At 38.1% G+C, this 22,340-nt stretch overlaps 2 protein-coding genes across 2 annotated transcripts in view; both read left to right on the top strand.

Annotated features, from left to right (window-relative positions):
- Nucleotides 1–10,477, top strand: part of stat5a (signal transducer and activator of transcription 5a) — a 59,010-nt gene extending 48,533 nt beyond the window's left edge. The window contains exons 11-19 of the mRNA XM_015009340.2: nucleotides 1,988–2,110; nucleotides 2,366–2,458; nucleotides 3,766–3,972; nucleotides 5,237–5,331; nucleotides 5,579–5,721; nucleotides 7,484–7,639; nucleotides 7,742–7,793; nucleotides 8,259–8,369; nucleotides 8,462–10,477. Coding sequence (XP_014864826.1) covers nucleotides 1,988–2,110; nucleotides 2,366–2,458; nucleotides 3,766–3,972; nucleotides 5,237–5,331; nucleotides 5,579–5,721; nucleotides 7,484–7,639; nucleotides 7,742–7,793; nucleotides 8,259–8,369; nucleotides 8,462–8,585 — 1,104 coding nt within the window. The 3' untranslated portion in view covers nucleotides 8,586–10,477. The remainder of the gene's footprint in view (nucleotides 1–1,987; nucleotides 2,111–2,365; nucleotides 2,459–3,765; nucleotides 3,973–5,236; nucleotides 5,332–5,578; nucleotides 5,722–7,483; nucleotides 7,640–7,741; nucleotides 7,794–8,258; nucleotides 8,370–8,461) is intronic.
- Nucleotides 10,478–16,785: 6,308 nt separating this feature from the next.
- The window catches only part of LOC106931285 (inactive phospholipase C-like protein 2), a 71,108-nt gene continuing 65,553 nt past the window's right edge, over nucleotides 16,786–22,340 (top strand). The window contains exon 1 of the mRNA XM_015009338.2: nucleotides 16,786–18,136. Coding sequence (XP_014864824.2) covers nucleotides 17,840–18,136 — 297 coding nt within the window. The 5' untranslated portion in view covers nucleotides 16,786–17,839. The remainder of the gene's footprint in view (nucleotides 18,137–22,340) is intronic.

The raw sequence follows: 22,340 nt of genomic DNA on the forward strand, positions 1-22,340 counted from the left end.
GTAGCTAGAATTTGGAGTAGTCATTTTCCATATGATGTTATCAGTCTCTCACTTGACCTCTATGTAAGGTTGAAAGACGTCTTAAATGTTTTCCACTTGTGAGCAACTTTTTAGCTCTTGGATGATTGATTTCAAAATGTCTTAAATGTCCAATTATGGGACTGTCCACGCGTCTCACGCTGCTCTACAGGTGTAACTTTAAATTTGACTAAAAACACCCTCAGCCAACAAAATCCCGTTCCAAATTCTCAAATTTGACATGGTCATGTTCAAAAAGTGAAGTGGATGAAGAAGCAACTTGCATTCCAGGAGCTATGAAAAGGCAGGGAGTAGAAAACGTCAATGATAAAGGAGTTCTCATTTGAATGCTATGTAATTATAACGGCGATAGAGACTATTCATGTGCAGGGGATGAAACTGGAAGCACTGGAATTAAATGCAAAACTCAAGTTAAAAGTTATAAAATAAACACCCAAACGGAGAACCGCTTGAGACTGAATAAGCTGAGGAAGGTGGGACTCTAGTGTGGACAGCGGGACGAGACTCTGTGTTTTTCTTTTTCTTTTCTTTTTTCTTTTTTTTTTTAAGTGAAGTTGCTTCCAAAAAGGGCTGGAAAGTTCAAGGAAGCAGTCTGTGTTTGTGTTGGGGAGAAATAGCTCTCAAAATATGGAATCCAAAGAGATTTCAAAGAATACAGGGCTTGCTTTCATGCTATTCAAATACTAGGATGTCATTTGATGAGCTGGAAGCCGAATTTGAACTTGTTCAGAAATATTGTACACTCGGCCTCAAAACTTTGCTGGATTAAATTAGAATAATGTTCTCATCCAACCTCGCTCTTCACCTTTGGAAAAATTCTGATAAATAAGAATGATCACACAAAGGGTATTATCCCAAAGTGTTCCAGTTTTCTATTAGCACAATCGTCTGGAAAATTCACAGAAGAGGCCGAATGCCTGGAAAAGAAAACCTTCAAACTGAAATTTCTGACAAACTCTGGGAAAAAGCTTCTGCCACAATGCAACAGCAAATCAATGAAAGAACACACTGAATGTAATACAATATGTAAACGTCAATGCGTGCTTGTTAAACATGGAGAACTTCATAGATGCTACAACAATATCACTCTGGACTTATGCATGAAAAGTGAAGTGTTCCTTTACTTTCCTTTACATGGAAAGTAAAAACATATTACATTGAATCCTCAACCTTTTCTGTGTACTGAAAAGTATATTATCATGAGAATTCGTGGACCTCCTCAGATTCATGGACGAATTGTGAATCTGTGGATTCATATCGTCCCCTTGAAAGAATAACACTATTCGGAATGGTACAACTCATGTTTGCGAATAAAAGAGGAAATATTATTAAGAGCAGAAGGAAGTGGATAATGATGGTGGACATTTTAGTTTTCATCCTTGGGAAAATCTTACCAGATTTGCTTTGTCAAAACGATTTTCTTTCAATACAGTTGGATTTTTTTTTATTTATTATTATATATGATTCTGATATACTTTTCCGTATGTAGGGTACCTAATTTATTCAGACTAGCACTGTTTTGTAATTGGTATTTATTTATTTATTCTGCTGCTAAAAAAGTACAAATCAGAATCACCTTATTGTGATTGCCAGTAGACAAGCTCACAGGCTGGAAAATTGATTTGATATGATGGTGAAAAAAATTAAATAAGAATATGAATATGAAAAATATGCAATATATAAACAGGTGCAACGTAGCAGGTGGATGGTGTGGTTGTGTTATGCCAGAGCCTTGTTCATCAGTCTAATGGCTGAGGGAAAGAAACTGATCTCATGAGGGGAAGTTCTGGTCCAAATGGGCTGCAGTCTCCTGCCTGGTGGGGAAAAAAACAAAATGTTCCCAGATTGATAGGCTGCACCGAATGCTTCTTGAAGATCTTGGTAATTTTGCATGTCCCTACTGTGTATAATGTGCATTAACATATTTAAAACCTCATCTTTTTTGTAGTCTTTGAAAAGGATCAAGCGATCGGACAGACGTGGAGCAGAGTCAGTCACAGAAGAGAAGTTCACCATCCTGTTTGAGTCTCAGTTTAGTGTTGGAAGCAATGAGCTTGTCTTTCAAGTTAAGGTAAGGCTATGCATAGACAAAAGTCAACAATAGAGTTACATTAACATTTACAGGAAAAGACTGGAATCAGTTGTTTTTTTTTTTTGTTTTGTTTTTTTTTTGTAATTGTGGAAATCTGTTTATCCTCAACAAAATCTAAGCTTCTGATAAAACGCGCCGTGCGGTTTGCGTACGTTTCTATGTATTGTTGCTGTACGTGCACAATTTTGGTTGTGCCGACTGAATGTTTTTGTTGTTTTTTTTTTCTCTGAACAGACATTATCACTTCCTGTTGTGGTGATAGTTCATGGTAGTCAAGACAATAATGCCACAGCAACTGTATTGTGGGACAATGCGTTTGCAGAGGCAGTAAGTAAAATGCTTGTGTGGGATTGATTGTGTGTCTGCTTTCCAAATTTTCTGTAGATGTGGTCGCATTTTCGAAATTCTTGTGCATTTTTAACTCTTCCAAAACGTCTATAGATAAAAAAAAAGACTAAACTTTTTTTTTTTTAGCTTTCATTTGTGTCTTGTTACAATCTTTTCTCCTTGAAGGAAGCAATAGTTCAAAGTTATAAAATAAACACCCAAATGAATAATTAAATCTATTAAATAAAATATAAACTGGAGACAAATCTCACAGATCTGAATGTGGTAGTAATACATTTTTTAAACACTAAATAGTTAAGTCTTAAAATAAAAGGTTGAGGCATCTTTTTTGTATTTAGGACCAGTAGAGTTTAAACATACATGTAGTCTGCAATAATAGATAAATTTATTTTAGTCAGGCCTGGGATAATCAATGTGAAAGCTTGTTTTCAAGAATATTTTGTGGAGATATACAAATGTAAGAATACAATTTTTCTGTTTACGAGGCACATGTACATTCCTTTACACTTTAATAGAAAGTAAGTTGTAAAAGCAGTTTTTCTTTTTAAACATTTACCACCTAAGTAAATACTAAGGTTATAAAGTAGCACATTAATGTAACAGAGCTTGGTGTTTAACTTTTTAATAAAGGCAGTAAAAGTCGGGTAAGAATTCCTTTCTTTCCTTTCGGTCATAAAAACTTTCGCACATATAGTTGTGTACACATCCTGTTAATAAACATCCAGCTTTAGTCTCATTTGCTTGCATTGCTACTGGTAGTTAGCTTGTATATCATAACAGCATTTAGCAATCCCTTTCAATTTCAGATTTAGCTTATTTGCTAAGTTTGTGCACAAATTCAAGGAATTTGACTTTGTTTCCACGTCTGAAAGATGGTGAGGTTACTTTTGGGTTTGACGTCTTTTCAAAATCTCTGTTTTGGCTTTAGATATAAACTAGTTCTTGACCTCAACTGTTTTATGCTTAGTTTATTCTTGGTTTTATTGAAATTTTCCTCATTAAGTTTTTTTTTTAAGTTGTTGCTGTTTAAGAAAACTTCAATGTACTTGAGCATTTTTTTTCACAATTTGTGCTGATTACGTCTATATCTACAATATAATAAGCAACCATTATGCAAACATTTGAACCTGGAACCCAAATGCATAGTATGTGTAGTCGTCACTGGAACAAAGTCATTGATTAATGCACAATTCATGATGTCGTAAGCGAAAAGCTGCTTATAAGAATGCATGTTCATTTATGTGAGTGATGTCACTGAAAGTTTTTTTACATTTTGTTCCCATCAGGGTCGAGTGCCTTTTCTGGTGCCAGATAAGGTGCTTTGGCCTCAGCTGTGTGAAGCCATCAACATGAAGTACAAGGCAGAGGTGCAGAGCAACAGAGGGCTATCTGAGGAGAACCTGGTCTTCCTGGCTCAGAAAGCTTTCAGCAGCTCCAGCAACAATCCTGATGACTACCGGAGCATGACGATGACCTGGTCACAGTTTAACAGGGTTAGCACCAGTCTGCTTACCTCGTGATGCTCTGAGCAAACATGCAGCTTTCAAAAATAGTGTTCAGTTTATCTGTTATCGTCAGAGTTTTATCACTTTATTTAGATGGGGTTTTTTTTTTAATCCTTGAACTCATAGTACATAATGTGTTTCAACCGCAAGCTTTGCTCTTTTGGCAGCTTTCGTTGTCAGTAAGAGATTCATACACGGAAATATTTCCTGTTTCATTTGTGGCATCCTCGCTGCTCTTCTCTGTGGTCAGCTTGAGTGAGAATTCTTCATTGGCAGTCAAGTCTTCATCTTAATTGTCCTGTTTGTCCACGTAGAATAATGCCGGAGGCTCCATTTACTGGCTTAAAACAGCCATTATGGGCAGAAAATGCATCTCCATTCACCATATACTATCTTTCTCTTTGGCTGATCAAACCATTATGCGTCAGCCCTTTAGAATAAAAAGTGCATGAAGGTCATACACAAACACACGGCTATGTCCATTCACGCAATGAACATACACAGTGGAAATTATGTATCAGTGGTGGGACTCGATTAAAATTTTAACTCAAGTTAATTAATTGCAGTTAATATTTTAATTGAAAACTATATATCTACAAAAAGCAACATTTTCAATTTAAAAACACATTTAGCTGATAAATCATTGAATAAATAGGAAGGTAAGCTCAACAGCATATTTTTTGTTTTTTGTTTTTGAACCGTTATTTACATAATTCAACCATAAAATTGGTGCAAAGTGCTGTTGTGCCTATTCAGCTTTCAAGTATTTCAGGAACTTCTTTGAAAAAATATTTTTTAGAAATGTGAACGGTGACAGGCTAACTCCTTTTTCCACAATACGCATGCAACTGCAGTTTTTTCCAGGGTCTCATAATATTGGTTTATGAAGCCCCCAATGGGCCAACAGATGCAAGTTTGTTGTCCATTGCTGCTGTTTGCGGATGTGCCTTGTGCGTCAGATTAATGGGTGTACCAGAAACATGCAAATACAAAGATTCTGGCTGGAGCCATTTTCAACAACAACAACAACAACAAAAATAAATAATAATCGTGTTAACATTTTTAATGCTTTAAAATATATGTAATATATATATTTATCCTAAAGTACTTGTTAAAGTCCTGTCTCTATATAATTTTCCTATAAGTGAACCAAGCTGATTTAGAGAAATGTGAAAAATAATAAATAAATCAGTCAAACTAAATCCTGCATGGTTTTTAAGAGATTTTCCCCCAATATATTTTCTGTCCACAGGAAAGCCTTCCAGGAAGGAACTTCACATTTTGGCAGTGGTTCGATGGTGTGATGGAGCTTACAAAGAAGCATCTCAAGCCTCACTGGAATGACGGGTAAGGAAACTGTAGATTCAGTTTTAGTGTTTTGCTGTAAATCGTGGCTGATCAGACACATGAACTAAAACACTACATGAACTTCATTCCTTTCATTTTGACTTGTTTGATTTCACTTTCTAAGGCGCTAAATGTTTTCGTACATTCTCATTTTATGTTTCCCATGGCAACTAGCAAAACAAAAATGAGCTAAATCAGAAATAATTTCTTTGTATTTACAAATGTATGTACAACATTCTCTTTGTAGAGCTATTCTGGGCTTTGTGAATAAGCAGCAGGCTCAAGATATGCTGATGTCAAAACCCAATGGTACCTTTCTTCTGCGCTTCAGTGACTCTGAGATCGGAGGTATAACAATTGCGTGGGTGGCAGAAAATCCCAACAAAGCAGGTAGGATGTGCTGGATGTCACATTTGAAATTTTCTTTGGCTTTAGAAGATGCAAATGGGTCAAACAATGTGTGCATCTCTTTCAGAAATGTTATTCTTTGCACAGCTTTGAAGCTAGTGAAGTGTCAACCACAAGAAAAAACAGGAAAACAACTTAGTATCTCAAGTTATTTGTACTGACCTCTTCAGTAAGAGTTACTTGCGTAACATTTGTCATTTCTCATAACTTTGGTGTTGTTTATTTTGGTTTTCTTTGAATCATTTCTACAGGACCCTTTGTAGCCACATTGCTTTATTCCTGTTAAACTTAATTTCTTATTTAAGAGATGCTCTCTTGTTTTACAGTTTCGAATGTCTGGAGCATTTATGTTCAGTCAGTGTCTTTCACTGCTCGGCATGCTGTGTGTGTTCACAGCTCTGAATTGTGTCAGAGCAATCACAGCTCTGTAATGTCACCCCGGATCCAAGAGGGTCATCTAATAGTTTTAAAGTTCTCTAAAGCAATCCTCCTGCAAGACTGAATAATTTGCAAATAAACAACTCTGGTTCTAAAAATGAAATAGAGATGTGATCTTGCCATTCAGGAAATGGCTTCTTCATTTGGGGGAGGGGGGGAGTGCCTTTAATCCAGCTGTGTGGGGGATTTGTGTCTTGACTGACCCCACTTTCCAAAAATCTAGACATCTGGTGTCTGGTCCAGGGCTGTGGCCAAATCGTGGGTTTGGCTGCAGCAGCAAAGACATCTCTGAGGCCCTGGCTTTCCAGAATAGTCAATATCAATTATAAAGTTCAGGGGCTGTTTGAAGAAATGAGCACCACCCTTCAAAAGACTTGTGACCTTAAGATGAAGGTGAAGTCTTTTGATATCCCCCCACCCCCAAACCTTAAATTAAATGTTAGTAACTTTCCAGGAAGGATCCAAAGGTTTACTGGCTTCTCTTGTGGTTTTGTCTGAAAGCGTATTTTGCGCAGCAGGCAGCACAAAGATCCTTCGTTGGAGTCATCAAGACACCGCTTGGAAAGTCTCACTTGACTTCAAAAAGATGAGATAGCGACTTTGTCCCCCCGAATCTTTTTTTTTTTTTTTAATTAAATGAACCAATAAATTAATTTATTGGTTCAGCAGATTACAGTACTACCTACTGTAATCTACTGAAACAGATTACAGTAGGTAATCTGTTTCTGATTACCTACAAACTGGTCCCAGTTGGCAAAGTCCTAATTGGTCTGATAGATTGTTGCGCCACAGATGGTTTCATGGTGATAGAGCTTCCTGACTTCACTGTGTTTAGATATATACAGGTACTGTCACATATTTTACCTAAAATGCAGTAACAGAATTTGAACCAGGTGAAGCAAAAACTATGTCACTAGAGGAATTCTGGGTAGAGCACATTTACAAAGAAGTCAATCAGTAATCAGACCTGGATGTGACTGGTGAAATTAAGCCAAAAAAAAAAAAAGTTCTCTCACAATTTAACAACAGCATCATATAGGATGCAGTTGGTTGGGATTTTTTTTTTTTGTTGTTGTTTGTTTGTTTCTTTTTATCTTGATAGTTTGCTTTTTTATTTTTGTATTCTTAGGTTAGCTTCCTATAATAAAATGTGCTTAATGATGTGTCTGTAAATAAACACCTGCTACTTTACCCAGTGGTAACATTTAGTTTCTGTTCCGATACCTCCTCATCATCTGAAATTTTCCCCTTGAAAGAAATGGGAGAGTGTGATTGCTGTTATTGATAGTTGACTCTGTGTGTTTAGGTGAGCGGATGGTTTGGAATCTGATGCCCTACACAACTAAAGACTTCTCCATTCGCTCTCTGGCCGACCGAATTAGCGATCTCAATCACCTCCTGTTCCTCTATCCTGACAGACCCAAGGATGAGGTGTTTGCCAAATATTACACGCCACCCCTCTGTAAGAAACTCTGTTCAAACAAGCTCCAAAATTACTGAAGCAAGAAGAAGATTTTGCTCAAAACTGAATTTGTTTTTACAATTTTCCCAAATTTCTTTATAGCTAAAGCGGTGGATGGTTACGTGAAACCACAAATCAGACAAGTAGTGCCTGAGTAAGTATTTCCTGCCCGTGCTTTTCCTCTTATTCCTCCATTTCTGTTTTGCCTCCCTACTCTTCCTTCTCTGCCATCCACTTGCCTGTTATTATTCTGAAGCAGCATTTAGAGTTAATCACCCAGGGCCGGACCTTGAATTCAGGTTAGCCATTAGTTAGCTGTTACAGTTGGAGGAGGCTAATTAAAGATGGCGGGGGTTCCTGCATGAGCTTGTCTTCCACTCATCATATGAGTTAGGCTTGTTAGTTATGAAGCTGCACCGCCTGCCTATCTCCATGGTAGGTTTCGCAGCACTTCAGAAAATGGACCCAAGGATATAGAAAAGCACAGGAAGCACGCTGAGAATTGTTGCTTAGGAAACCGCCGAATCAATTCTCATCAATCTTTTGTTCCAGATTTACAGTTTAATTTTGTTTTCTTTTTTGTTTTTTTTTTATTGGGTGGCGGGGGTTTCTTTTGCAGCTTTGCTACAGCTAATCCAGACCCAGCCAGTGTAAATCCATCATATATGGATCAGGGTGCCTCTCCAGCACCTCCTAATCACTCTCACACTTATGCGATGTACCCTCCTATGTAAGTTGACAAGACCCTCAAAAATATAATCTCCTCTGTGTGGATTTTTGTTGCCTTGTCCAGGCGTGAACGGTCTCTGCTTCCCTTGACAGGGCTGACCCCGTGTTGGACGGCGACGGCGACTTTGACCTCGATGACACCATGGACGTGGCGAGGCATGTGGAGGAGCTTCTTCGAAGGCCTGTGGAGAGTCAGTGGGGTGGCCAGCAGTCCTGACCCCTGACCTTGTGACATGCAATGCAACCAAGCAAGCCCTGCCCTAACTCCTGCCCCACCTGTTGTTAACATGGTTTAATTCCATTCATCTCTCTTTTTTTTTTTCCAATACCGCTATAATGTAAAATTGTTAATAATGGCTGTCTTTTTCCTTTTCCTTTCAGTGTAAGAACATGCATGTCAGTGATTTCCTATAGTTTATTTGTGTCTCATACGTGTTTGTAAAACAGACTAGATTAAACCAACCTACAATGTTACAGTGTTGTGAAAAACAAAGGAAGAAATATTGTCCATGGAAATTGTGCATGTATTTTCAATTGATCTTAAAATCCATTTTGAAAAATATGCTACTGTATGATGTTATTTCAGAAGTTGAATGTTTTGTTGTTTTTGTTTTTTTTGTTTTATATTATCTGCTTTGTAAAATTGTTATTGTTCTGCTAGTGACACTGATCTTGCCCTTTGACAAAAGAGAAACTTTAAAGAGGAGTTTTACCTTCGCTCCTGGAAAAATTATTCATTGCTTGTCAGTTATTCAGATGTCTATACACTAATGTATGGCAGAGTTGCTCTCTCTCTCTGCGCTCTGCCCCAGACTGCACACACATCAGAACACGGTACTCGCACGCAAGCTTAAGATTTATTTGTGTCCGATTTGTTCACCAGCTGCAAAGGAAAGGAGCTCACGCACCTCCCTTGCTCTCACAGGGCTATATGTCTTCTCTTTATACACAGAAATGCAAATCTAAGCATTTACCTAGCGCTGCAAGCTTGTCCTCTCAGGTCCCACTGCTCCCCTCATCGATGCTACCTCGCATTGGTCTCCTGACAGTTGTTCGTATTGGTTCCTTCACTGTTTCTGCACACCCTGTCTCCAGTAGGTACAGTCAGTGAATTTTGTGTTCTAGTAGTTTCCTTTGACGTTTGTGAAGAAGATCCCTCGCTGCAAAAGGGGCAAACATCCGGCTGTTTTATGCTTGAAGCCACTCTCGTGAAGGTGTCCGGAGTCTTGAAGTGTCTTGCGTCTGTTTGGTTATGCCTAAATATTCTGCGTTTTCTGCGTCCTCGTTCATTTATTTTGTGTAACTGCATCATGACACTGTGGCATGTGCATGTCTCTTTGTGACAACTTGAACAAGCAAGCAGCAAGTGTTGCAAAGCAAAAAATAAATAAATAAATAAATAAAAGAGAAGGCTTTAAAGGTTTGCCAGACTGAAGGTCTGCTGCCATATTCAGAACCTGCAGGATGTCACTTTGCTTCTACGTTTGACTTTGGTCCTCAGAATCAGACTAATTATTGTTGTGCATCCCCCTGTTCATTTCACATAAATCGGAATTAAGACAGTGTTGCAACCTCAGGAATAAATTGTTGCAGGACCAGTGTTTAAGCCAAAAAAGAAAACATTGTATACAAAAGATAATACATTTATTTTATATATGATATTGTTTCTGTGGCACTCCACAGTTGAATGTAACCACTTTAGATCAGACTAAAGATTCACAGTTTGTGGAAATTTACGTAGAACCAGAAGTAGCTCACTTACAAACAATACAGAGCAATCAAAAATAAATATGTATTTTTTATTAGCTTCTTGATCATTATATTTAATGTTTTCCCTGATTTAATTTCTTTTTATTTTACTTGTCCTTTTTTGAAGAAGAAGAAATCTCAAGCCGCAGGTGACTTTTTGACAGAACCCCAATGCCATCCTTCTCATCCTTTTTCAGATTTGTTTCACTGTAGACCGTTCATGTTTCAGTGAGATAGATGGCGCTGTGTGTTGTTTGATGTATATGTACTTTGTTTGTTGTTTGAGTTTATCACTTGGAGACTGTTCAAAGAGCCACAGCTGTTGAGTTGAGAAGAATAAAATAAAGTTTTATAAATAAATTAGTTTTGATTTTTTTTTTCAAAACCCTTTTATTCTTAAAAAAATATAGATAATTGAATAGGGTATGTCTCAGGTGCAAAATTGGGACAGTTTGTTACCCCAACAATCTACTTCTCAGTTTGGAGTTACAAATGGTTCAGTTTTTCTTTTTTTTATTGTTTCATAATTTTTTTATTATTATATTTAGCTGCATGAAGAAAAACCAAACTGATACACTGAGTGGAAGGCCACACAGAAAGGTCCAGATATCCAATTAGGTATACTCCTTACTGTAATGTAACTTTGTTATCTATAAAATCCAATTAGATTTTTTTTTTTTTTTTTTTTTTTTTTTTACCGGTAATTTGACAAATCATTCGCAAACCAGAAAAACATCATGGGTATAACATCAGGGGTATGACTATGTCCTTAAAAACTAATCAAATTATTTAAAGGGACATATTGAGTCTGCTTGAGTTTGTTGTGCACTGCAACTTTTATTAAGATTTATAAATCACAATAAAAATAAGGAGGTTGGTTTTATCCCATGAATTAACGAGTATAATCCATGTTAACATTTTTTCCTTCCTTAAAGTAATTGTCTTCTTTTTCCTTTAAACTCACCAGGACACCAAATTGGAGTCATGAGATGGACATGAATAAATTCAGTGTTGAGGTTTCTACTCTGCCTTAAAACCTATGCTAACCTTTTGTGCTTTGATTGGTCAAGCTTAATATGACGCTCCGCCCTATGCGGAAGTGGCGCAAACCTCCAACAAATAAACATTTAGAATGGCAGAGGTAGAGAAACTCAATGCTTTACCTGAAACATTTTTGCCTTAACCAACGCTGAGGCAAAGACGACAGGGAGAAAAATTCTCCAACGAGTCGCGCATCGGGTCTGTAAGGTTATTTACGAGAAAAAAACGGAGAAATCAACGTTAAAGCCCAAGTCTTTCTCAGCCGAGGGGCACAAAGTCTCATTGGATGTGATGAGAAAATTTTGTCGGGAGCATTTTGCAGGTGCAAAAGTGGGTAAGCAATAACTTAAGAGCTTTTGCAAAAGGCTCAAAAGTAAACCTTAGCATAAAAAGGCACTTAAATGTAAACACAGCAGTTACTACAATATGTTTTCATGCTGTCATAGAGCATTGATTTTACAGACATAAAATCAAGCATACATCACTTATTGATCTTTGATCAGACTACCAATGATTGCGATGGCAAAAAATTGGATGCTTACTACGAGTTACCTTCGTGTAGATGGACATGTGGTCGTTGGCGTCGATCACAGTTTCATTCAATTGGATGGAAAGTCGGCTGCAGGCCCTGATCAATTTCTTACATTACTCCAGATTCCATTAGAGTTTTGGAAATTGCTTTCCACCCTTTATACACTCTGGTAATGGCTGCCAGGATTAAATGTAACAACTAATACTAACAACTTTAGGCCATGATTTCCTATGATTTTCCTCGAAAACCTTTATGACCGCAGTGCTTCAGCAAGACAGCATTGTCGGAGGTTTAGCTCGTCTGTGATAGGCGCCATAAAAAAATAAAAATAAAAAAAAAAAACACACACACACACAAAACACCATGAGATCCATACCTTGACGCTTCTGCCTCTATGTGACAGTTTTTATGTGGTTCTTCTCCAAATAGCTCAAATTTTGACGACGATTGTTTAGATCCTAAACAAACATGTCTCTAGATGCCACTCAATAATTAGAGTTTGTCTTAGAGATCAACGGTTAAACAGTAGCAAGAGGCTGCTATAGGTCCTGTGATGACACTGTAGAGTTTTTGGAGACTTTTTAGCATTTTTTTTAGCTTGATTTGAGACATTATGTAAATTGATTAGTATTTTTAAAATGATTAAATATCCATATGTTCAAATATTTTATCGGAAGCATCAATAAGTTTGTTTCTGCCATCTGGTGGGAAAAAAGAAGCACTACATTTGTTTTTATGCGTCTGAGCCGAAGTCTAAATACCAATTAAGTTCCTCATGTCATGCCTGTGAACGGTAAGAGAATCTAATTTAAAATCAGATTCAATAAAATGTAACCGGTTCGTCATTAAACGATTTTCTTTATCAGTTTTGAAAGGTCGGGGATTTCACTGCTTGCATCAACACCATGAAACCTAATTATTTCTATTGGATATATTGCATTGCATTCCAGTCTTATCTTCAGACTTTACAATGGATGTACAGCCCACCATGTCAGAGGCTGAAATCGTGTGTTTGTTAGTGATAGTAATGAAAGAGGAGATGGCTCCTACACAAGTCAAGTTTCAGCAGAAGTTTCTTGTTTGTGTTATAAACTGATGCACATAGAAGGTTTTCCTGCGGCAGAGAGTGCCACAGCATAAAATCTACCAATTTGCGCAGAAAACTTACAAGGTTTAAACTTCAAACTGCAACCAAGAAATAGTTCTAGTATTTAAAGTTTTTAAAATGTGTGCATTTTCCCCATTTTACAGAGATTTAAAAAAATAAAAAAATACTCCTAAGAAGATTACATAAAATAAAACTAAAACTGCTCAAGAATTTAAATAATTACATGATAATTACAAAATAATTTATAAACAAATATATTTATGAATTGATTTAACATTAAGGTTAAGTTGCTGATGAAACTATCACTGACTTGTGTTCATATTATCAGATGATCATCATATAATCATCTGATGTTAAATCCTGTAATTCCCCCCGTTTTGTGTTTGGCTCTCCATACACCCTGGTTGGCTTTAGAGAAAACCTGAATTGTTTTTCTAATTCCTTTTAACAACCACTAGATGTCAGTAAAGTCCATTATATAAGCTGTGACTATGCATTAACAGTTCAGTTTGACTCAGTCTATACTGAATACATTTCAATTTCTGTATTTAATAGCATCTGGGTGGCTTCGATCATATTCCTATCTTTTTTTGTTTCTGTTTTTTTTCCTCACTGTCACTCACTTGTGTTGCTAGATAAGCATTCTTGCTGTTTCCTGCCACTGGCTTCTGGAAAAACAGATACATGTAGCTGTCATGTTCTCCAAAGTCTGATCTCAGTGAATAACAACACTTTATGTAAATTCTTGTGAGTTTAAATGAGCCACTCATGACATACAGCTTGAGGACAGCCAAGCATTGCCAAGATATCAACACATACAACTTAACTTTTTGAGATGATCAGGCCCAGATGTTTCAGATCTTTGCTACCAAGGGGACACTGTAATATGACCTCTAACTGCATTTAAAGTTTATTGTAATGATTTATCTGTGATTATCTTAGGTCATCAATTTTAAACACCGGTGCATCTTCTACCTTCTGTTACTGGCACTTCAGTGTGCAAATGTATTTGGGTGATGGAGAAAGCCTTAGATTTGATTCCAACAACTTCATTTACATACGAAACAGTCATTTACATATCCGTTATGAATGATTTTAGTCATGGTTTCAGTTCCTATTAATCTGAAGAATAACAGGGACAGGAAGCATGCTGACAAAGCTTAAAAAGACACACCCTGTTCTCCGCAGTGATGAGAAGCAGCAACTTCCGTTTTAGATATCATCTTTCAAATGTAAAATAGGTGCCTGCCTATGTGTCTTGGTCTTGTGGTTTTATTGATGCAATCAGTATCAACGTAAACACGAAAGCTCCTGCTACATTCAGTGCTTGGGGAACAACTGGAAAACACATGACTTTTTGTAAGCGGCAATAAAAATACAGCTCTGAATCATAAGCAGTTGAGGACCATCTATTTTTTCCCTCTGATCCTTCTGCATCCACTTGCTGAGGGTTCCGCAAACTTTAAATCCGTATTTTGATTGGTGAGATATGAGGAAGGACATGTCTGACCTCAGACATGTCCTCCTAACGGATACGTTTGCAGACTCCATTGATCAGAACCCAACAGAATTTGCAGCAGGATGGAGGTTGCCTTACTGTATGCAGCCATGTTTGACATCCTGCCACAGGAAACGGTAGCAAACCTCAATGGAAAAAAGCAGGTGTTATTTGAAAAAAAAAACAAAAAAAAAACATTTCAGACTTGTTTATGCAGCATATAATTTTACTACCTTGTTTAAAATCACACTAAAAAAATAACATGTTTGCTTCCTTCTATGCTTTCCAGTCCAGCTGACACTAAAGGATTATCTGGTGTAACATATCCACTATCTGTGGTTGGATCAATCAAACACACATTTTAAAAGGATTACTGATCACACTCTATGGACTCATGTGAACTATAAGTTTGAGGCCTGTTTCATCAGTGGCCTTTCTGCATTAAAGTGAGGCAGCTGGGTCGAGTGAGGAGGCTTTTAAAAGCAGAAGTTTTGCTAAATTATTTCTGAGTATGCATAATACATGACCCTGGGAGAGCACGAAGGAAAGGAGAGGCAAGCAGAGAGCAAAAGAGGGGAAAGAAAGGCGCATAAAATTGCTCCAATCTCCACGTCCACGAAAACAAAGCCTCGGTAATACATCCTGATGAGTCCTTTTCTTCTTAAACTCTTTACAATAACATTCATTTTCTAATTTTGTTCACTTTCCCCAACCCTCTCTCATTATCCTTTCTGTACTTGAAAAGGAGCTGGACCGCACAGGTCCTCTCATGTCTTTAGGATATTATTAAGGGCTGAATGTACAGAGACATCTCAATGAATTTCACCAGGTGTGAAATGAATCAAAAATATCCTTCGATATATTTTTGTCCTCTTAATTTTGGCTATGATTGCTCATAGCTAAGAAAAAGCCAAAACTGTCTACATTAATTGAAAGTGGTACGAAGACTGTCAGTATGTGACTCTGTTGAGATATTAAGGAAGGTGTTTTATGTCATTGGCTTTCGTATAAGTGCTGAGTTTGCTGTCCAATCAGCACTCTGATGCCACAGTCAGTAAACTATTGGTACTGGTAGCACGTTGGGCAGGTGTCAGATTTATCTGGAAAAGGAAATCAATGTCTCCTTCAAGCTTATTTGAAAATGAAAGTATTAAGAATCTCCTAACAAATGGTAAGGCTGATTTGGAGTTGCCACCAAAAGACATGGGGGTCTTTGCTCCAAAAAGAAGACTTTGGACCACCGAGAAAAGTGCTGTTAGTTTTCTCAGTCCAGCTTGGATAATTCTGATGTTGTCTTTGGCTCATCTTTCCAATAACCGGTCAGGTTAGCACTCTGTGAACAGTCAGCTTCTTTAGCAATGACCCTCTGTGACTAGCTCTCTTTAGCTCACCCATGTGAGATCATCCATGTAGATCATATAGAGAAATGGCATTCATGGAGCTCATGCTGCACTGGACTCTGCCCAAGCATGGTGATCGTGATTTGATTTGCACTCTCAGGTTATAAATGGAGTCTCCTTATCTCAGTTTACTGCTCAAGTCACATCTAATGATGCAACATTAAGTGCCTTCCTGCCATTGTTGGGATCTTTGCTAGACTGACCACAGAAACGGAGGCAGATGCTTCGAGAATGTGTCCAGAAATGGGCCGTACGATGCGGTCTTTCTAATCTCTAAACAGTCTTTCTAATCTCTAAACGTAAATGAAAAGGACTGATAAGGCAAAGTTTACTTCTGCTATAGGTTTTGCAAATTGCCTCGCAATCAATGCATAAGAAGAACGGAAGTGGGGAGATGGAACAGCATCTTTGCATCTTTGATGAAGACTGAGGAATAATAGATGAGTAGATGTTAGTTTCCTTAGTCTATTAAGTGAACAAAAAAATGAACCATGTTGATACTTTATATAGAAAGTCATATATATTTCAATTATGACTACATAACTTTTAATCATATGTAACAGATATGTTACATAGGTTGTTTTTGCCTGTACGTACATGGAAAACCCTTTTGTTTCTATTTAGTAATGATTCATAAAAAGCCACAAAATAAAGGGTTTATTGCAGGATCACTTTCTCAAAGAGAGGAATTCAGAAAAAAATTAAATTGAATTAAATTTGGGTAACTTCATTCAGTAGAGAAAAGTATAGAGAAGGAAGGCCTAGTGAGAGTCTAGACTTACATCTGATTGAGAGGCTGTGGCTTGAAATTCAACAGGCTGGTTATGCTTGAAAAGTGTCCAGTGTAGCTGAATTGAAGCAATTCTGCAAAGAGGAGTGATTCAAAACTCCCCCACAGTTATGTAAAAAAGGAATGGCCAATCATCAAAAATTATTGACTGCGCTTGTTCCCACCAAAGGGTAGTGGCACAACTAGTGGTCAGGTTTAGGGGGCAGTTACTTTTTTTACATGGGACCAGATAGATTTAACTTTTTTTTATTGTCTTAATAAAAGATCATTTGAAAGGTGCTTTTTGATCCACATTTTTAAGCAAAAAAAAAAAACTATTAGATTTAATATTTTTTAGAACTGTAAATCACTGAGACTTTTGCAAAAGAACAAAACATAGTGAAGAAGTAATGTGAGATTCGTTTTGTTTCTAGTAAGTCAGGAAATGTTTCCAAAAGCATTAAAAAAATAATGTGATAATAAAACCAAAATGTAAAAAGTAAAAGTAAAGACATTAAACTGACACATTTATGAGGCATTGCTATACTCCCTCTTGTGGACAAAAGGCAATAATCAAAAAAATCTGAGTTTTGTTATTGACTGGGGAAAATTGTCACTTTAAAAAATAAAAATACTGAAGTTTGTAAAAAAAAAAAAAAAAAAAAAAAGACAATTGTTTGTTCTGATTCCCCCGAAACAATCCCTTTTATATCAAATACAGAAGAGATTACGCGCGCGCGCCGGTATCAAACTGTGATTGCGCGCGCCTCGCCTCGCCTGCTGCATTTAATTGTGGGCATTCTTGCACGCGCCTGCATGGGCACGAGTCAGTGCGCCTACTGCGATTGCGCTTTTTGCACAGTGTTGAATTTGTCCCGTGGATGCATATGAGAGGGGAAGCTCTCCCTATTTTTTTTTTTTTTGCAAGCGCTGCAAAAGTGTTTCAGGACTCTAGACGGTACACACAGAGGAGCCGATACAAGAGGACGTGGGTGAGGGAAACCGGTTTTTGAGGAAAGGAGGACGAAAGTGCTAGGTGACAAACAAAAGAACGGCATCTTCATACAAACAGTCTGTCAAGATTTGATCTGTTTTTTATTCTTTCTGGAGCGCACGTCCCCCTGGGATCCAGAAGCGGAGGAGGTCTTTCTTTCTCTCTCTCTCTCTCTCTCTCTCTCTCTCTCTCTCTCTCTCTCTCTCCCTCTCTCTCGCTCCCTGTCTGTTATTATTCCAGCAGAACAGTTGATCCTGAGCAGCCCGGCTCCAGACGCTGCTGCGCGCTGCTCCGGACGACAGCTAATCGACCGCGCTCGAAGAGAAATGGGTTGTTTTTACACTGAGGGGGACGGGGCTCTGCTCTAAGTCCGGCAGATCATGTCAGGGGTACACGCTTCAGATACAGGACATTTTTTTGATCCTGCCATCAGCGCACCGCCAGCTCAGGGCGCGACCAACGCAGCGGGGATCGGCGGCGACGGGGCCGCGCTGCCGCCGACCGCTTCTCGGACGTACTTGGAGGTGTCGAGCGCTGCCCAAGGCTATGGGGCCGAAGGAGTGTACACCAATGGACGGTACAGGGACCACAGCGGCTCGCGGATCGGGAGTGGCAGCCGTGATAATTCCGCGGAGAGAAGTCAGGGAGGTGGAAACACACCTTGTGGTATAATGAAGGTTAGTGACAAAAGCTCATCTTCTTCACTGTCAGTGATTCCCAAGGTTACACGAAGGAAATCTGTTCGAAAGCAGCAAAGCAAGTCTGACATAACAGTCACCATTCCCAGATATCTATGCCTGGTTTGTCGGCGTTTCGGTGAGCTTGTTTTGATGCACCAAGAAAAAAAAAAGGGTCAATTACGGTGCTTTAAGTTCAGCAACTTTCTCCAGAAGTTTATCATAGAGGAGAATGCATGAATAATTCCCAGAGCCCCAAACGGATTACGTGTAAATACTTCCACTGAACTTTTCTTTTCATATTTTTTGAATTGTGCTGCATAGTGTCAAAAACATGTACATTTAGTAGATCGTCACTCATGTTCTTTTTTTGCAGAAACAAGACGAAAACAGGAAGTTTAAATAAAGTTTGAATGTTTTTTTTCGTCTATACATGATCTAGAATAAAGAATAAATCTGTTGAGTGATTTAGTCTACGGGCAATCTAAGTTTTTAACCTGACTCTTAACTGCTGCGATGTACAGAATCTGAATCTGGCGTCTTTTCAAACTTTTTACTAAATAGAACAGCGACTCCCAGCTCTGGAGCAGATGATCTTTCTCCTTTTATCCCTGTCAGTAATAGATGATTATATTATTTTTAATGGCAGCCCTGCCCTAATTAGTACTTTCATTACTGGAGGTTAATTAACTGGTCTCCCGCAAACCACTGGCAAGACACTATCTTTTTTTTTTTCATAGTTTAAGCTCATATTATATGCTCTGCCCTGACTGTGTGCAGATCTTTGCCATATCAGCTGTTTGCATGGCAATTGACAGAACACGTTTTTTTTTCCTGTAATCAGGATCTGCACTCCTTATAAACCATTATATGTTCATGCTAGATTAGTTAAACCAGCTGTAGATTAACCTAATGTGGTGCAGGACATTTTCATATTATGTAATGTTTCAGCCACATATTGTTGGGATTTGATGTGATAGACCAACATAGATTTTTTTTTTTTACAATATGTAAACTGTGGAGTGCTTATATTTCTAAGTTCCTCTTACTTTTATACCTATTAATAAAATCCAGTGCAACATATTGCCTTTCAAAGTCACCAAATTCATAAACATCAGTATAAATCCAACTGTTTGGTGAAGTCCCCAAAAGTTTTTTGGAGAACATTAGTGAAGAAACAGCATCATAAAGACCAATGTACGTAGCTGACAGGTCAGGGATAAAGTTATGAAGAGTTTTGAAGAAGGTTTAGGTCATAAAACAATATTCAGTAGGCCATGTCTGCAAAATCCAGGTTGTCAATCTAAACTGAGGTGCTGTGGAGCTGCAGCATATCTCTATACATGCCATTAGTTTTGCACTCCACAAATCTAGAGTCACAGAAAAAAATTCTGTTTAAAGATTTCCACAAGCCATATAAAGGTCACAGAAAAAAAAAAAACATGAGAGAAAGTACATAGAAAAGGCAATATGTTATGAAAAAATAACACTGCACATCATCCTGAACCCACCACCCCCTTGAATGATACATGGTGTTGGCATTATGATACTGTGGGGATGCTTATATACTGTAGGTGCAGAGAGATGACCCTACATCTCGATCAACAATGAACTTGTTTGGAATAAAACATAGCCAAACAAAGTCAAAGTCCTGTTCAAAATTTTGTTGAGAATCCACCTGAAAACTGGTGTTCGCAAAAGCTCTTTGTCCTATGTGACGGAGCGTGTGCTATTTCGCAAAGAAAAGAAGGAAAAAAACAAACAAAAAAAAAACCCCTCTAAATGTAGAAAGCCATTACTTTAAGAGTTGTCATAATTGTGGCAAAAATTTACTCAGTAAACACATAGCACATCAGAGTTTTAACATCTTATTGTTCAAAATTCTCAAGGTAGCCTTGTTCTTCTAATTCACAATTTTCCATTACTTTTACTGGATTCTATCAATACCTGGGGTTCACTTTGTGACTCTGTCACTATTTTCTCATTTTAACTATTTTGTGCTGCTTTTACTACATTGCTAAGTGCTCAAATAATAATGTAAGGGTAGCTTTAACCACATTAATTACTACAACATTAAACTATTGGATTAGGTAGATATAGAGCTTGTAAAAGGTGCTTTTTTACTGCTTAATGTTGATCATTATCATCATCATCAGGTTGACCTGGATTTGTCTGCTGACTTGGAACGATGCGGTAAACATTAGCTTTAACAGGAACCCGCTGATCGAGCATCGGACTCTCAGTCGTTCAGTGGAAAAGCTTCATGCATTGTTTCAGCACACCTACTCGCATTTCAGTCACACATTGCGTGTGCGTTTGAGTTGCAGTTCAAAAGGTGAAGGGGCTTCGCTTCCATGGGAATAGCAATCACAGTAGCGCATTACCTCATTAACTTGGCCCTCGACATGCAAATGTTGGAAAGAGAAGAGTTTGCCTGTCTGTCTCTCCAGCAGGCACCCAGCTTTGTCTTCTTGTCATTTCTTCAGCAGGGTGACGGTGTCATGCCAGAGAGACTTTATAGTGGCTAAAGGCGAGGATTTGTGATGCACACTTGTTATGTAACGCCGAAGTGAGGATAGCTGTGAGGTCAGTTCCTTTATGGCTTCAGGTACCAGCCGAGGAGGAGAAGGAGGAGCCTGATGGTTGACTTACCAATAATCTTTCCTGCCTTCTTTGTCTTTGCTCTAGAGTTAGCAACTGAAATAGGTCAGCATCTAAATCTGTAAAAAAAAAAAAAAGTTTCACTTAAATGAGTCAGAGAGGAGAGACAAATGTGTAACAGCACTGTTTTGTTAAATGTAAATGAAGATGAGCTATGTTTGAAAAAAAAAAACAAAACAAAAAAAAAACAGGTTGATTCTGAATCTGCTTAATTTATACACCAACCAATGGTGGGCGATAGGTATGTAACAAGGTCTATCGCACAAGATTTAGCAAATATTAAAACATCACAAAGTGCTATCACATTCAGCATGTGAAGTAAAAGGAAGCTATTATTATGAAGGTCTATTTGGGGAGCTTCTTTTCTCAAACAGGGTATATCAGTCCGCACATCCACCTCGCTGTCCTCTTTTGAGTTTTACGAGATTATGGGTTTTTGGGGCGATAGCAGACCCAGCTCATTCTGGGAATCCCTAAACTTTTCCTGGCCAGATGGACTCTTCATCGTGTTCTTCCTCTGACCGCAGCAGAGTTATGAGAGGAAAAAGTACAAAAACAGTGAAAACCGGAGAGTTTGTACTGAGGCAAGGATGGGAAATTACATAGGATCCAGGTGAGCTTAATCAGGGGAATGTGGAACAGCTGTGAGAGGAGAATGCTGAGCAGGGGAAGTGAGGGATGGAGATCAATCAACACGGAAAACACAAAGGGAACAAATGAAATCAAGAAAAGACACTAAAGATAAACAAAAAAACAATCAAAACACAAGAATAAGTAAGAGGCTAAACTCAACAAATAAGACATGACCTAAGAAGAATGGGCTGATAAAGAAAATAATAGAGGAAGAAAACAAACTCAAATACAAAGCAAAACACAAACACCATTGGTTCATGACAGTAGGCTATTTCATAATGGGAGCGTTTTAGTTTTAATTCAGCATTTGTGTTTGTGGGCACTTTCCAAATTAGTTTGATGATCGGAACCCTTGAAGTTTGTCAAAAACAGAGAATACATTTGTAAGGGGGAAATACTTATTTCATGCAGCACTTTATGATCACTTGTGGCATCTGTTGAATATTTCATAACCTAGTGTGAATCTTTAAAGCTTCTCTGACGCTTGGACAAGAATGTTGCAGCAGGAAATTTGTGCAAATGTGGCGTCGCTGAAATCTCTCACTTTGATTTGACTAGTTTTGCTTCTAGCCATTGATTCCCTAATGTCACCATGATACCTCCCAAACCTGAAAGTAAACAATCACTCACTGACAGCATCATCTGAGATGCTTTGTAGACATTACAGCTCAGACCCCCCAACCCCCCAATGAGTGATATAATTAGGATAGATATAACAAAACTGTGGTTGAAATGCCTGTCTTTGCTATAGGATTTTAAAGGGCATAAGTAATTCCCACATCTCCTGCAGCAGCAGGCTGCACTCAACGCTTGGATATTTTTGGAGAAACAGAGAACTGCACTGCGCAGAATAAGAGACAGCAGAAGATGTGAAATGGTGATTACAGACATCTAGGGCTGCTGAATCATC

This window comes from Poecilia mexicana, unplaced genomic scaffold (assembly GCF_051168715.1).
Source record: "Poecilia mexicana isolate PSO_F unplaced genomic scaffold, ASM5116871v1 scaffold_8, whole genome shotgun sequence".
Taxonomy (NCBI): Eukaryota; Metazoa; Chordata; class Actinopteri; order Cyprinodontiformes; family Poeciliidae; genus Poecilia; species Poecilia mexicana.